The 15776-nt window shown below is 43.1% G+C and overlaps 1 protein-coding gene across 3 annotated transcripts in view; it reads right to left on the bottom strand.

The window, feature by feature from the left end:
- plekhn1 (pleckstrin homology domain containing, family N member 1) overlaps nt 1–15776 on the bottom strand; it is a 96908-nt gene that overhangs the window by 55955 nt on the left and 25177 nt on the right. For all 3 annotated transcript variants that reach the window (XM_048561668.2, XM_048561669.2, XM_048561671.1), the window contains exons 7-14: nt 13672–13821; nt 11888–11968; nt 8515–8593; nt 7305–7459; nt 6101–6340; nt 4639–4851; nt 2566–2796; nt 910–1137 (exon numbers count right to left, since the gene is read on the bottom strand). In XM_048561668.2, coding sequence (XP_048417625.2) covers nt 910–1137; nt 2566–2796; nt 4639–4851; nt 6101–6340; nt 7305–7459; nt 8515–8593; nt 11888–11968; nt 13672–13821 — 1377 coding nt within the window. The remainder of the gene's footprint in view (nt 1–909; nt 1138–2565; nt 2797–4638; nt 4852–6100; nt 6341–7304; nt 7460–8514; nt 8594–11887; nt 11969–13671; nt 13822–15776) is intronic.

Here is a 15776-nt window from a genome sequence, read left to right as displayed (position 1 = left end):
ACTGAGACAGCAGCACTAGCCACCGAGGCACCGTGCTGCCCCAAAATAACATACTATGGATACTGGAAATCTGAAGCAAGCACAGGGAGAATGCTAGAAAAACTCAGCAGGTGTGGCAGCATCTGTGGAGAGAGAGAAACAGAGTTAACTTTTTGAATCTGGCATGATTGCTCTTTAGTGTTCTCGAAACAGTTACCCTGTTTCTCTCTCCACAGATGCTGCCACACCTGCTGAGCTTCTCCAGCAGTCCCTAAGTATATGTGTATATCTGTGTGTTCTATCCATCATGTGACCCTTGGGCTGCTTTCTCATTAGAGAGGGATGACTGGTGCTAAGTTTAAGCTCACTTCAGGCGAGGCGTGAGGTTGAGAAGGTGTCAATGTGTGTGCTTATAATACAACGGAAGTTGGACAAAACATCAAAGGCTGTGTTTTCAACAAAATTGTCAGGAGGTAGGTTAGCTCCTCGCCTGGTATACAAAAACCCCATTTTCCTCACCACTTTTACCCATCCCGAAGTATGCTGGCCCGTCCTGTTCCAAAAAAAACTGGAAGCACTTTTTCTGGTGTCCATGACACCTCTTTGTGAAGATGTGTTCATCCAGGTGCCAACTCTACAGGGAGTGCAACTGGCAGGGAGCACAGTGCAGTCTGTGGGGTTTGGTAAGGAGTGAGGGGGCATTAAGAAGGAAAGCAATACATTCTTGTTTCCCGCTCCCCCTCCTCCACCCTGACCCCAAGAAAAATTCAGCCCAATCTTTCAGCTCAACGATCATTCATCAAAAGCCGGCCCTGAAATGTGAGCCCTGTGATTTTCCCTCTGCCCGCAGATGCTGCCTGGCCTGCTGAGCCTTTCCAGCATTCTCTGTTTCTTTGATGAGAAATATGTGTGCATTTGATATGTACTTACTCCTGAAGCAGAAGATGGGGCTAACTGCTTCTTGGCAGCTGTGAAAGGTTCAGCGTATAGAGGTGACAAAGGGTCGCTGTGGTGACTGGGTTGGAATGGACAAAGATTCTTTCTGAAACTGCTGCTGGATCTGGCTGGAGGCTGTGACAATGTAAGAGTCTTTCGAAGAGGTGCATTCTGATCTGCCCTTCCATCTGGTAATGGTGAGGACTTGTGCCTGGACACGGCCTGAAAGGCAATGGAATTATGAATGCTCCATTTGTCACAAGGATTTTGCAAACTGCACCAAAATTATAAATGTTTATTTCAAAGAAACGTTGTCACTGAGAGTAAACGCATCGCCTATCACATGAATCCTGGCGCATCTGCTAAAGAATGGAAATAAAATTGCCCTGTTGTCGGCCTTTTGAAAGCTCGCCCTATCCCAAACCATGCAACCTTCTCAGTTGATACCATTGAGAAGGTTGATCTTTACATTTGTTTTTGTCTGTTTTGGCATTGACTCGAGTGAAATCCTCACCACGCCAGGATTTTGGTCATTTTGATTTTTCCAATTCTCCGTTATGCCCTTTGCAAGGAAGCTGTGATACCTTGGAGAGCAGCTCAGCCTCTCGACTGCCTTTCCTAACAGAGGTGGAGGATAGGCAGTGATCGTGGGAACTGCAGATGCTGGAGAATCCAAGATAACAAAGTGTGGGGCTGGATGAACACAGCAGGCCAAGCAGCATCTCAGGAGCACAAAAGCTGACATTTCGAGCCTAGACCCTTCATCAGAGAGCCTCTCTGATGAAGGGTCTAGGCCCAAAACATCAGCTTTTGTGCTCCTGAGATGCTGCTTGGCCTGCTGTGTTCATCCAGCTTCACACTTTGTTATTATGGAGGATAGGCAGATTGTTGCAAGTGTCACAGCTAAGCACTGTCCTCAATTCTCTTGGGCGCTCACTGAAGTGTTCACCTGGCTAAGATGCACCAAGAGTTGGGACTTGAACTACAACCTCGGAATATTACATGGAGGTGCTGGTGTTGGGCTGGGGTGGGCAAATTCAGAAGTCACATAACACCAGATCACAGTCCAGTTCTGAGGAAGGGTCACTGGGCCCGAAAGGTAACTGTTTTATTTCCCTTCACAGGTGCCGCCAAACCTGCTGAGCTTTTTAGCAACTTTTTTTTTGTTACAGTCCAACAGATTTATTTGAAATCACTAGCTTTCTGAGCACTGCTCCTTTATCAGGTGGAACAGTGCTCCGAAAGCTTGTGATTTCAGATAAACCTGTTGCACTGTAACCTGGTGCTATGCGACTTCTGACTCCGAACATTACAGCATGATTGCCTCTAACTGAGTCAAAATGCTTGATTGCCCTGTGAAATAAAATGATTAGATATATGCTTGCATTCACAGATTTGTTATTTTAAGAAAGTTTGAATCCATTTAACTCAAAGTAATAGGGCATATTAATGTGCTTAGTAATTAGTACTGCACAGTGGCACTCCAATCTCCAATAGCAGAACTAGTTTCAAAGCAAGTAAATATTCTTAAGATCAATATATTTCCAGACACATGCAACTGTTTTGATGTTTACTGATTCCAATCTTAGGGAACTGAGCATTTGTATATTTGACCGAGTTCTACTTTAGTATTGGCCAAGTATTGCTTACCTCTCTGAGCCAAAGAGGCTTTGCAGGAGGGGCTGGTCGTAACCTAAATGGAATGTAAGGTACAGCGTAAGTTGGAGACAGAGCGTTGTTCAAACTTTCATCACTAGGTGAACAGTCGATTGTAATGCTGCCAGGCGTCAACGAAACAGGAGATGAACCAGAAATATTGGTTCCTGACATCCTGAAGTTTCTCGATTGCAGTTTTTTTGATGAACCTTTACTATCGGCCATCTAAAATAAGCAGAAAAGAAGATTTATGTCAGCTCACTCAGCAAGCAGGTTACAATATTTCACTGCAACAAACCCCTAGGTGCTTTTGACCAAATTAAAAACACAGTAATAAAGTCAGATCAACTGTTGAAAACAATTTTTTATTTTTCAAAGTTTATCAAAACTTTCCAAAACCAGGTATGTATATAACGCGCATTCACAGACACAAACACACAAATAATGTGGGCTGCACTCTGTCACAGTTTGGTAAATGGGAGATTTTGAAAAATCACAACATGTTAATCCATTTAAATCCTGTTCAAGTGCACTGACATTGTTAAAGAGAACCTTAGAGCATGTGGCTAGACAATGGGAAGTTTCTTTCTTAATCCTTTCATGCGATATGGGTATCACTGGCTAGGCCAGCATTTATTGCACATTCCAAGTTGCCCAGAGGCCAGTTAAAGAGCAGCAGGTTTCGGCCACTATTAAGCTAACTTTTAATTCCAGATTTTATCCAATTCAACTTTTCCCATGCGCCATGATAAGGTTTGAACTCATGTCCACTGAACATTAATCTGGCTTTCTGGATTGGTAGCCCAGTGAATCATTACTGTCCTTATCTGCATCTCTGTTCAAGGGAAATTAGGGATGGACAATAAAAAAAACGCACTTCCATGCAACCGTGAAACAAATTTAAAAATTTGAAGATTTGATGACAATCCCTGGGAGATTTAGTTTATGAAGCAGTTGAGTACTTTTAATGGTATTGTCATAGCTAAACAGAAAGGATGGTCCCGGGGATTGGTTGTTAAGCCAGTCTGAAACCTCAGGCTGCATTAAAATACGGGAACCCCAGACCTAATGGGATTTAAGTGGCCAGTCTCTATTGCAGCGCACAATTTAACTTATTTTTTAAAAAATTAGATACAAGGTTATTTACATCAATAAAGGGAAACGGGATAAATTGAGAATCAAAGAGGCAAAGGACTGAGGAGCCATTGTTGCATTGCTATAGTCTTACCAGACCATAGGGTTGCTCTTTTATTAGAGACAGACAACTGATGGTGGTTTAACCTCAGGGTCACCATAGCTCAGGCATGGGGAGAGGTTGAGAAGGAGGTTCCTTCATCAGCTGATGATGAGAATTCAGTAGAAGCCATAGCTGTTGGCGTCACAGGCCAACTGTCCAGCCAACTGATACAAACCGGTCCCTGTTGATGAGCTATCAACTGTTGTTGCACTAAACTCAATAAACGAGAAATTTGCTGAGACTGAACAACAAAATAACTTCTCTTAAATACATTGGCAAACTCTGGTATTACCGAATTTGATTGATTCCCCTCTTCCCTGTAACTAGACAAAGAATTGACATTTGGAAAACTTTGCTCTTACAACTAGATTGCAAAAGCCTGAGAAGGAAAATGAAGACAACTGTAACACGTAAAGGAAACCGTACAGTTTGAAGGAATGTCAAAACTAAACGTCTGGCTGATTATCAGGAAATAATAGGGATTCTGCTGTCACATGCAGTACTTGAGGCGAACAGTTTGGATGCAATTAAGGGCGAGCAACATATATAGAAACAAGAAAATGTAATGACTAATCAGAGATTCCACAGAGTAGTGGTAATAACCTAGTTGCTGTTCCAGGCAGCCAGTTTGGAAAAATCAGATTCCACACTTCAATAAGGGAGAAAGGAACAGAGGCATAACTGATAACATTGGATGAAGCAGAATCGTATTCATATTCAGTATAGTCTAGGTGGGCCGAATGGCCTGATTCAGTGCAGTTGACCAAATAATTCTATGCTATCAGTCACTGGAATATTTGCAAATATGCAAATTCAACCTCTCTACTTACATTTTGATGGGAGGATCTGCCTCCAGAACCCGCTGGCCGCATTTTCCAACCTGGAAAAGGATCTGCATAGCCCGTGGACAAACAATGTTCAGCAATAAGCGAATTTTCCGAAGTCAAAGCTGGAGGCTGGGATAAGGCAAGAGCATTCCGTTCTGAGAGTCTCATACTGTTTGTACGGATTGGCAGGGGCGAAGAGTTGTGCTTATATGCAGACTGAAATCAAAACAGGCTGTTACTACAACTGAAACACCTGAACATCCAAAAGCCACATATTTGACATATCATTCTCTGATATAACAGTTAACAACACGTACCATGAAGCAAACGCAATGCAAGTGGAGTGTGTGCAGGACAGCCTTCATTCAATGATTTTAATTTCAATGTACGCTGGAAGATTTGAGCAGTTCGGGGGTCAGAGGAGGGCTTTCGGTCACTGGATCAAGCTCACCTTGATAAAGGTGGTACACAGGCAACTCACCATCATCTTCTCAAGGGCAACTAGAGGTGGGCAGTAAATGCGGGGCAGCCAGTGATGTCTGCATTCCATGGATGTATAAAAGGAAAGGTCATGATGAGAATGCCAACCAGCATCATGTGATGAGAAACACGAGGAATTTGGACAGTATGCAGTGAGAGTTCTCTGAACCCCACTAGTCCTAAAGTCCAATGACAATGCCAATCAGTGTTAAGAGATGAGGAAATTCGGGAATTCTGTAGTGCAGTTGGGAACTAGGCTGCAACAGCTCTCTTAACACTGATTAGGAGAGTTATTATGCATTTGTATAACCATTTTGCTAAAGTCAATAACTACTTTCCAATGGCTGCATTATTAGTTATGCCAGCTCTCAGATAAGAAGTTTAACCAGTGTTCGATCTGTTTCCACTTTCGTTCAGATAGAAGTGAAAACATCTCATGCCACATTTGAAGTGTGAGGAGATCTCCCAACATCTTGGTCAGCAACCCTTCTTCAACCAAAACTATCAAAAGGAAACACCAAGTGGTTTGATATCACTATTGAACGTGGATCTTGCAACATGCAAGTTACATGTCACAGAGTCATACAGAGGAGGCCCCTCAGCCTATCGAGTCTGTGCTGACCTATCTGCACTAATCTCATTTTCCAGCACTTGGCCCAAAGCCTTGAAAGTTATAACATTTCAAGTGCACGTCCATGTACGTTTGAAAGAGTGTGAGACTTTGCACATTTACTGTCCTCCCAGGCAATGCATTCCATCCTATGCCAGCCTACATTATGAACAGACCAGAAACATGGAAATAATTCTTTACATTTCCATCACTTCAATTTGCTTCCAAGAGTGGTAATAAATTGCTGTAGCCCCTGCAAATCTCATTTTCTTTTCTTCCTCACAATGACTTTAAATTAAATAAAAGAATTCGGTAATATATATGCAGAATTGTAAGGTAGTATTGTAACATTTTATTGAACAAAATATCACTTACTGAATTAAGCATTGACGGTTCAGCTGGTATTGAGAGCCTCATTGGAGGAGGTGTGTAAGGCTCTGCGTAATCAGGAGAGGTGATTGGATCCATCACATTTGTAGTAACAAGCGTGGGCAAGTCTTCCGACATTGAAATCATCTCGACTGGTTTCTGGGGAAATGTGAATACTCCATACACTGTCGTCGGGCTGTTGACATGCCCGTGAGCTTCCAATGAAGGACTGATCTTGTCTGCAAACTATAATTAATGTAGGTTTTAATCGCAAAGCGTCAAGAAGACAAAAACAAAAAGGAAATCTGAAATTAAGAGTCTAAGATGACCATGAATCCATTATAGATTGTCAGAAAAAAACATCTGGTTCATTATTGTCTTTTAGGGAAGGGAACTGCCATCCTTATCTGGCCTGGCCTTCATGTGACTCCAGGCCCACAGCAATGTGGCTGACTCTTAACTGGTCTCTGGGTAATTAGGGATGGGCAATAAATCCTGCCTGGCCAGCGACGCCCACATCCCATGAAGGAGTAAAACAACAGATTTTGTCCATGGTTGGGGTTAGATTGTGGGCACATAAAACTGCCTTTGTGAGCATGACTAATGTCCAGTCCCATCTGTAATCGGCTCCACTATCTCATGTAGCATATATAGTTTGCACTGAATCTTTCAAAGACAAAATTCAACCCACAGAAAAGATTGAATTATCCAAAAAAGTTGAATCATGCAATAGAAAGTTGGAGCTCAATGCAAGACCAAACAACTTTCACTTAAGGCAAATGATACAATTTACATGAAATAGCAAGGGAGGTGCCAACCATTCGCAATGAAAAGCAACAACACTGAAATGGTAAATTAGGAATACGATTAATGCACGGGCATGATGTTAATCTATCTGCTATTTGACTGCAGGTCCCACCCAGGTGTTAAAAATGGGCTAAAGTCTTTAGTTAAAATTATGGAGAAAGGAATTTTACCCGAATGCATCAACATTCTCTGACACTAATGGACCAAAGCTCCGAGCAAATAATGAATACCGTTAGGAAAATAAGGCTTTACAATAACATAGGGAAATGCAAAAATAAACAAATTCATATCCACTACTCAATTGCACAAAAAGATGGAAGTCTTTAATGTTAAAAAATTGTTTCGCAGTCTTTCCCACTGTCAAATGGTACAAATGTCTGAATGTGTTGTAAACAGCATCTACCTGATCTCTGCACTGTGGAGAATGTTTGTAATCACGTCCTTTATTGACATGGGGAGCTTTTTGAATTGTGACCCCTGCAGCATTCAGGTGATGTATCAATTTCTTGTGAGCTGTTCTATTCTGTGACAACACTATGATTTGGTTGATCATTTTACCTGAAATATAACAGCAAATACAGAAAAGTTAATTAATTTGTGATAATCTGTACAAAATCTCCCACAGGGCTGTTAACTGATTGATGGGTTCAGCATGGGACTGGCAATTACTCTCTGATATACGTTAGTCCTGTTAGGACAGGCACAGGATTGGGTGGGAGATCTGATCTATAAAGTTTGAAAAGTGTGGATCAAGAGACTTATTCACTCAGAATCAGAGAACTTCTCTTAGGAAATGGCCTGGGTGGGATATAAACGAAGATTAATACATGTGTCTTTTTACAGCAGTCTTTGTCCCTCTCATACCTGCTTGCAAATCTCGAGACCCACGCACCAACACAAACCTCAAGATCGTCACAGTCCCACTCCTTTTGTTTGCACAAGACTCATGTCCAGTTCTTTTATCAATAACAAAACAATAATTGGAATAATTGTAAAACGAAGAACTGCGGATTCTGGGAATCAGAAACAAAAACAAGAACTGCTGGAAAATCTCAGCAGGTCCTGCAGCATCTGTGGAGAGAAAACAGAGTTAACGTTTCATGTCTAGTTCTGAAGTTGGGTCACTGGGATCAAAATGTCAACTCTGTTTTCTCTCTCCACAATATTGCTAGACTTGCCGAGTTTATCCAGAACCTTCTGTTTTTGAATTTGAGTAATTGGCTTTGTGTCGAATTCTTGTCCTTGTTTTCAAATCCTTCCAGTGCTCTGCCCCATTCCTATTTCTGTCACATCCTCCTGAGTTTCACACATCCGTCTGAAATGTCCATACTTCACCAACTCTGGCCTCTCCAATTTTTGCTTCTCCATCAATGGCAGGGGAACCTGTAGGCACGTCGGCTCCTAGCTCTGGAATTCAATCTGCGCCTCTCATCATCTTTAAGAGCCTTAAAAAGTAGTCCCTCAATCAAGCATTTGGTTATCTTAGCTAATAATTATGTGGCTAGCCATCAAATTTTGTTTGATAATGCTTCTGCATGCCATTTTGAAATAGTTTGCTATTTAAAAGGTGCTATACAAATGTATATTGTGATGGGTGCTTGCTTTGAACCCACCTTCTATCAGGAGTGTATTTGAATCGCTGTCAAATTCATCCTGTTCAAATATCGTTATGGCATTAAGTGGAAGCTCCCCCTGTCAGCAAACATAACAAAAAGACAAATTATACACCCCTGTGCTGAGGGGTTTTGTGGCACAATCATAGTATCACTACGTCAGAACATAAGCAAACATAGGCTCAAGTCCCAACTGCTCCGGAGATAGGTTGTAAAATCTCTGCACAGATTGATTGAGAAAATATCTGCCCTCTGTGTTATGCTGCTCATTTATACACAGAGCCCCTACAGTGTGGGAACAGGTCATTCAACCCACACCAAACCTCTGAACAGCAACCCACCCAGACCCAGTGTCACCCCACACCCCACACCCCACCGACACATTCTCTGCATTTCCTACAGCTAAACCAGGAAACATACATCCCTAGACATTACGGGCAATTTAGCACTGCTAATCCACCTAACCTTTGGATGGTGTGAGGAAACTGGAGCAACCCCACGCAGACACGGGGGGAATATGCACAGGCACCCGAAGGTGGAACCAAACCAGGTCCCTAATGCTTTGAGGCAGCAGTGCTAACCGCTGAGCCACAGTGCCACCCCAAACAGTGAAGTCCTAGTTTCATTTTGCCCACACGAAGCATTCTGTGTATTACGTTGTGCATTGTCATATCAACATTCACTAATCCATGCTTCTTGCAGGCACATTTGTCTACATATCTGCTCCTCTATCCCTGTCTGGCTGTTGGGAGGACTGAAGAATAATCCCAGCAAGGCAATTGTTCCTTTTTTAGTTTGAAAGTTCTATCCCGATGGCCTTATTTCTATGATGTCCTCCCTCAATCCCGGAGTGATGGCTTCCTTTATCAACAATGCAATGCCCTCACATCGCTTACTTCCTTCACATCCCATCCTGCCTGAAACATCTATCCTCTGGAATGTTGAGTTGCCAGAATGTTGAGTCCAATGCTTCCTTTAACCATGTCTCAGTGAGTGCAATAACATAACACTCCCACACACTGATCAATGCTCTAAGATAAGCCACCTAACCAGCCAGGCTACTTGCATTAAAATAGATACAACTTAGCTTTCCAGATCCCCAAGTGTCTACAGGATTGTCCTGGCATTCCTTCTAGATCTGATAGGACCTTGCTCCTGACTTCACATCTACTCTGTGCCCCAATTCCCTGCCAGCTCAGTTTAAGAAATCCCCCACAGCATGAGTAAACATCCCAACAAGGATATTGGAATATTCTGGTTCAGGTGCAACACTTCCGGCTTGAATAGGTCTCACCCGGCCCAGAAAGAATCCCAATAATCCAAAAATCTAAAGCCGTCTCTCCTATGCCATCCTTTTGGCCAAGTGTTCACCTGACCTATCCTCCTATTCCTACACTCAGTAGCACATGGCATTGGAAATAGCCCAGCCATTACAACCTTAGCAGTCTTCTTCTTTAATCTACTACCCACCTCTCTAAATTCGAACTGCACGGCCGCATTTCCTTTTTAACCCATTTCATCAGTACCAACATGGACTATGACTGCTGGGTCTACAACCCACCCCCTTCAGAATGCCCTGCAGATACTCTGAGACATCCCTGACTCTGCCATCATGGAGGCAACTTATCATCCAAGATAATAAAGTGTGAGGCTGGATGAACACAGCAGGCCAAGCAGCATCTCAGGAGCACAAAAGCTGACATTTCGGGCCTAGACCCTTCATCAGAGAGGGGGATAGAGAGAGGGTGGCGGACCGAAGATGGAGAGAAAAGAAGATAGGTGGAGAGGAGAGTATAGATGGGGAGGTAGGGAGGGGATAGGTCAGTCCAGGGAAGACGGACAGGTCAATGAGGCGGGATGAGGTGGTAGGTAGGAAGGAAATGGAGGTGCGGCTTGAGGTGGGAGGAAGGGATGGGTGAGAGGAAAAACAGGTTAGGGAGGCAGAGACAGGCTGGGCTGGTTTTGGGATGCAGTGGGGGGAGGGGATGAGCTCCTGTTTACTGTTGCGGAAATGCCTGTCAGCTCCCCTTACAACTGAATGCCCTATTACTGAAGCTCTCTCAGTGTCTATACTTCCCTGCTGTGCAGCAGAGTCAATCATGGTGCCACAAGCTTAGCTCTTGCTGCTTTCCCCTGAGAGGCCATTCCCTCTAATAGCACCAACATGGTATATCTGTCTGGGAAGGCTTGACCTGAGGCAGCTCCTGCACTGCTAGTCTTCTTGGTGGTCAACCAGTACTTTTCTGCCCGTGTAGCCCTTACTTGGGGTCTGACCAGCTTGCTAAATGTGCTATCCACAACTTCTTCAGGATCATGGATAGCCCATCCATGGCCAATCAAGAGCTGCAGCTGAACGCACTTCCTGCATACACAGTCACCGAGGAGATTCAAACTGCCTCTGGTTTCCCACATATTGCAGGAGGAGCATTCCACAGCACAGAATTCTCCTACCATTGTGAACCACTAAGCTGGGAGCCAATCACTCAACCTTCCCCACGATTCACCAAATCAGCTTACTCTCTCTCTCTCTCTCTCTCTCTCTATATTTCTAACAAACTACAAAACACCAGACAAAGATTTTACGAGAAAACAAGGTGTGGAGTTGGATGAATGCAGCAAGCATCAGAGAAACAGGAAGGCTGACATTTCAGGCCTAGACCCTGCTTCAGAAAATCTGAAGAAATCTTACTTCTGAAGAAGGGTCTCGGCCTGAAACGTCAGCCTTCTGGCTCCTCTAATGCTGCTTGGCCTGTTGTGTTCATCCAGCTCCACACCTTGTTATCACAGACTCTCCAGCATCTGCAGTTCCTGCTATCTCTGAGACAAAGATTTTACACTCTGTCTCCCTCTTCTGTCTATCCCTCAGATGCATTTTGAGATATTCGAAGATTTGAGATACAGAATGGCACCAAGTTTAGAAAATTAAGAGGGAGATTGGACAATTTTGCAATCAAATTGTCACCAGTCTGATTTTTAAATGCCCTCAAGCTGTGGGAACAAGTGAAGATTTAGGGAAATAGATGCAGAGTTTAAAGTACTTGAAGTTCACACAGCAGAAGAGAAACAACTCATTTAGATTTTGAGGTCATATAAATATTGGCTTTTCAGGTGGAATAACTCCAAGGAGGTGGGGATCCTGTCACCAAGTCACCTTTTAACTATTCACACACAGTACATGGGCTCTGACTAGCATGCTCAGAGCAAATCCCTGGACTGAGGAGACTCTTTGAATCACCTGTTTATATCTGTCAGCCAGGGCTCCCTGATTGGCCCAGGTTAACAACCCCAATCAGGGATCTCATAGACAATTGGAAAACACCTTCTATGTTCAGGAAAATAATTGATAATTGTACCTGTCATGAACAATGTTTACCTTGTGATGTAAGGTATGGTCTTCTTCAGACAGAATGAGTAGTGTAGTTGGGAAGAGAACCAGAAGACGGTCATGTTGGTCCTGCAGTAAGTACATAAACTAATTTAATCAGGAACGTAAAAGCAGGAGGAGACGATTTAGCCCCTCTTTCTGCCTTTCATTTAGATCACGCTGGTTAGTTCCTCAATTTTAATCAACAAATCTTTCATCTATGATAATAAAATGTGAGGCTGGATGAACACAGCAGGCCAAGCAGCATCTCAGGAGCACAAAAGCTGACGTTTCGGGCCTAGACCCTTCATCAGAGATCTCTGAGGGTCTAGGCCCGAAACGTCAGCTTTTGTGCTCCTGAGATGCTGCTTGGCCTGCTGTGTTCATCCAGCCTCACATTTTATTATCTTGGAATTCTCCAGCATCTGCAGTTCCCATTATCTCTCATCTTTCATCTATGATCTTGGTTTTTGAAAAACGCAAGTGTTCCTATTTAAGATATACCTATTTCCGCAGTGCTGGTGTCTGCTCTAAACTGGTATAAAGGATAATTTATCTGCCTCTGTTTTAGAATAGGTCATTATACAGTGAAAGGGTGATATCTCCTTACTTCATGCTGTTATTCTGTAATGTTTGGAGGGATATTTGAGAACTCTGTGCCAATTCATGTCAATAAATACTTCCTTTGTCTTGTACCCAACAATGCAGAGGGCACCCCCAAACCAATTTGAGATAAATTAGTAACAGCTAACTGGAAAGTAAGGACCTTCAACCTGTATCTGGTTGTAAATGAAGCTCCCGTGCGTACAAGTCCTAATCCTTACACCAAACAAAAACAGCCTATGAGCTTTCATATAACACCTCTAATGTAATGAAATGTCTCAATGCACTTCACAGGAAAATTATCAAACTAAAGTTAACAACAAGCCTCCTGAGGAGGTATTAGGGCAGGTAACTAAAACCATGGGGAAAGAGATAGATCATAAGGAAAGTCTTAAAGCTGGGCCAAGAGGTAGAAATACGGAGAGATTTAAGACAGGAATTTTGACGTGTTGGGATGAGGAAACTGAAGGCACCCAGTGGTGGAAAGTAAATAAATCAGGGATGTGTTGGAGGTCAGAACTGGCGGGAACCCAGGGGATTGTTGAGCCAGAGGTGTCCAGCTCATAACATATGTTTCTTATCCATTCTTATAAAGGATCTGCTTATATAAAAACCTTTTGTACTATTTAACAGGCTCAAGGGGGCGGATGGTCTATTTCCGTTCTTATTTCTTATAGTCTTATGGACTTAAAAGTGCTAATATAAAAGGCTGCATCTAAAATTGGTGAGCATTCCCCGCTGTGTATTCTCACGGTGTCTGCTGAAATGATGAAGGCTGTCCTTGCAATTAGCTATTGAGACAATCAGAGATTGAACAAACAGCCCGGCTGACTCAAAAGTACAAAGATTGACATAGTCCCATTCATAGGTTCAAAGTCCCAGGAAGAAAATTACAGTATATGGCAGTTCTCCAGAACTGTCCACAAGTCTGCAGAAATTTTAGCTCTTTGGCTACTCAGGACAAATTGGCTGTTGGTGGTGGGAGTATGGCGGGGGGCGGGGGGGGGGGGGGGGGGGGGAGCGTGTGGTTGGGTGCATATGTTGAATCCTGCAGGAATATTTCCAAGCAGAATTGGCAATAGAAAATAGAGCAAGTGTGGGCACAATGGGTTGAATGGCTTCCTATTGCACCGTAATTATTCTACGAATGCAGTTTTGTCATGCTATCGACAATGCGCGGGTCTGGGTACCTGAAAGGGTAAATGTTGTAACTTGTTCTCTGACATCCAGATGATGCTGCCCAACGAATTGATGTGAGACCTTTCACCTCCTTGGATTGGACGGTTCAGAATTAACTTCCTCAGATCAACGTCTTTAGTGTGTTGTCTCGGAGAGTTGTGCTGTGTGAAATAAAATGCCCAACAAAAAACGCCCCATTAAAAACCGGAAGAACTGCGGATGCTGGAAATCAGAAACAAAAAACAGAAATTGCTGGAAAAGCGCAGCAGCTCTGGCAGCATCTGTGGAGAGAAATCAGAGTTAGTGTTCGGGTCCAGTGGCCCTCCTCAATAACAAACGTCTCACTGTTGATCTGACACTGTGTGGTAACATCTCAGTAACTACAGTACAACCATGTTCAATATTCCCTAGTATTAAATCCTACATTCAGGAAACAAAATCCCGAGAATGTACAGACATTTCACTGCACTTGTGCTATGGGGCATACACTTTAGAATTTGGATGCAACATTCATCACCTGGATAATATACAAAACTGAGAAAAAAATTGTATAGCCTCTGAATAGAGCAACGAGTCCACTACTTATGACATACCAATGTGCCTTCCAGTCATCCAGTCATAGAGGAGTACAGCATGGAAACAGACCCTTTGGCCCAACTTGTCCATGCTGACCAAATATTCTAAATTAATCTAGTCCCATTTGCCAGCATTTGGCCCATATCCCTCTAAACCCTTCCTATGCTTATACCCATCCAGATGCCTTTTAAGTGTTGTAATTGTACCAGCCTCCACCACTTCCTCTGGCAGCTCATTCCATGCACACACCACCCTCTGTGTGAAAGGGTTGCCCTTTAGATCCATTTTACATCTTTCCCCTCTCACCTTAAACCTACAGCATTTAGTTTTGGACTCCCCCGCACCGGGGAAAAGACCTTGGTTATTTAACCTTTCATGTCCCTCACGATTTTATAAACCTCTATAAGGTCACCCCTCAGCCTCCATCAATCTGGGGAAAAAAGCCCCTGCCTATTTAGTCTCTCCCTATAGCTCAAACCCTCCAACCCTGGCAACATCCTTGTAAATCTTTTCTGAACCCTTTCAAGTTTCACAACATCCTTCCAACAGCAGAACTGAACGCAGTGTTCCAACAGTGGCAGAACCAATGTCTTGTACAATCACAGCATGATATTCCAACTCCTATACACAATGCACTGACCAATAAAGGCAAGCGTACCAAAAGCTTTCTTCACTATCCCATCTACTCGCGACTCCACTTTCAAGGAACTACAAACCTGCGCTCCAAAGTCTCTTCTGTTCAGCAACACTCCCCAGGACCTGACCATTAAGTGTATAAGTCCTGCCCTGATTTGCCTTTCCAAAATGCAGCACAAAGGTTTGACCCAGTTCTGTAGAATTTCTGTCTACTGACCCACAGCAAAGCTTTCAGCATCTCACCCAAATGGGTACATTCAATGACTAAGAATGTCAGTCAACTATTTGACTGAAATACTTATTCCTGTACTTCTATTTGGGGCTCTGTCCCTGCATTGTGACCAGTGGCAGGACATTTCCACTCTCACTGCAGGCACCCTTCTGCCATTCTAATAGAGATAGCTCTTCAGGGCAGCAAAATAGTAGATAAAATATATAAACAAGGAGGAAAATAAAGAGACCGAGCTCTAGAGGAAAGAATGAACAGATAGGAAGGAATTACTTTTGTGCTGAATGGCTCAAATGACACAATGCACCAGGTAAGCAATAGCTGAGATAACATCCAATATTGATAAACAATCACTGGTAACTCATTGCCAATCATCAGTATCTGTTAGATTCTGGTACCAATCTGTAAATAATATAAACCTGAGGATTAATGTGTAACTGACTGAGTATCCTGTTAACACTGGGGCGTGAGTTGAGTCATATAAGCTGTAATAAGTTTGCCTAAGATGTTCCAGTTTTAAGGTTTAACATAAGGATGACAGGGTTAATGCAGAGCGGGAAGGATTTTCAACATGCTCATATTCAGAATCAAATTATTGTAGGTTCATCCCTCATGTCAGAACTTAAGTATCTAATCCCAAGTGCCCTTCTGATGCAAGGCTGAAGAAATGCTGCA

This window comes from Stegostoma tigrinum, chromosome 28 (genome assembly GCF_030684315.1).
Source record: "Stegostoma tigrinum isolate sSteTig4 chromosome 28, sSteTig4.hap1, whole genome shotgun sequence".
Lineage (NCBI taxonomy): Eukaryota > Metazoa > Chordata > Chondrichthyes > Orectolobiformes > Stegostomatidae > Stegostoma > Stegostoma tigrinum.
This window is presented reverse-complemented; position numbering and strand designations above follow the sequence as displayed.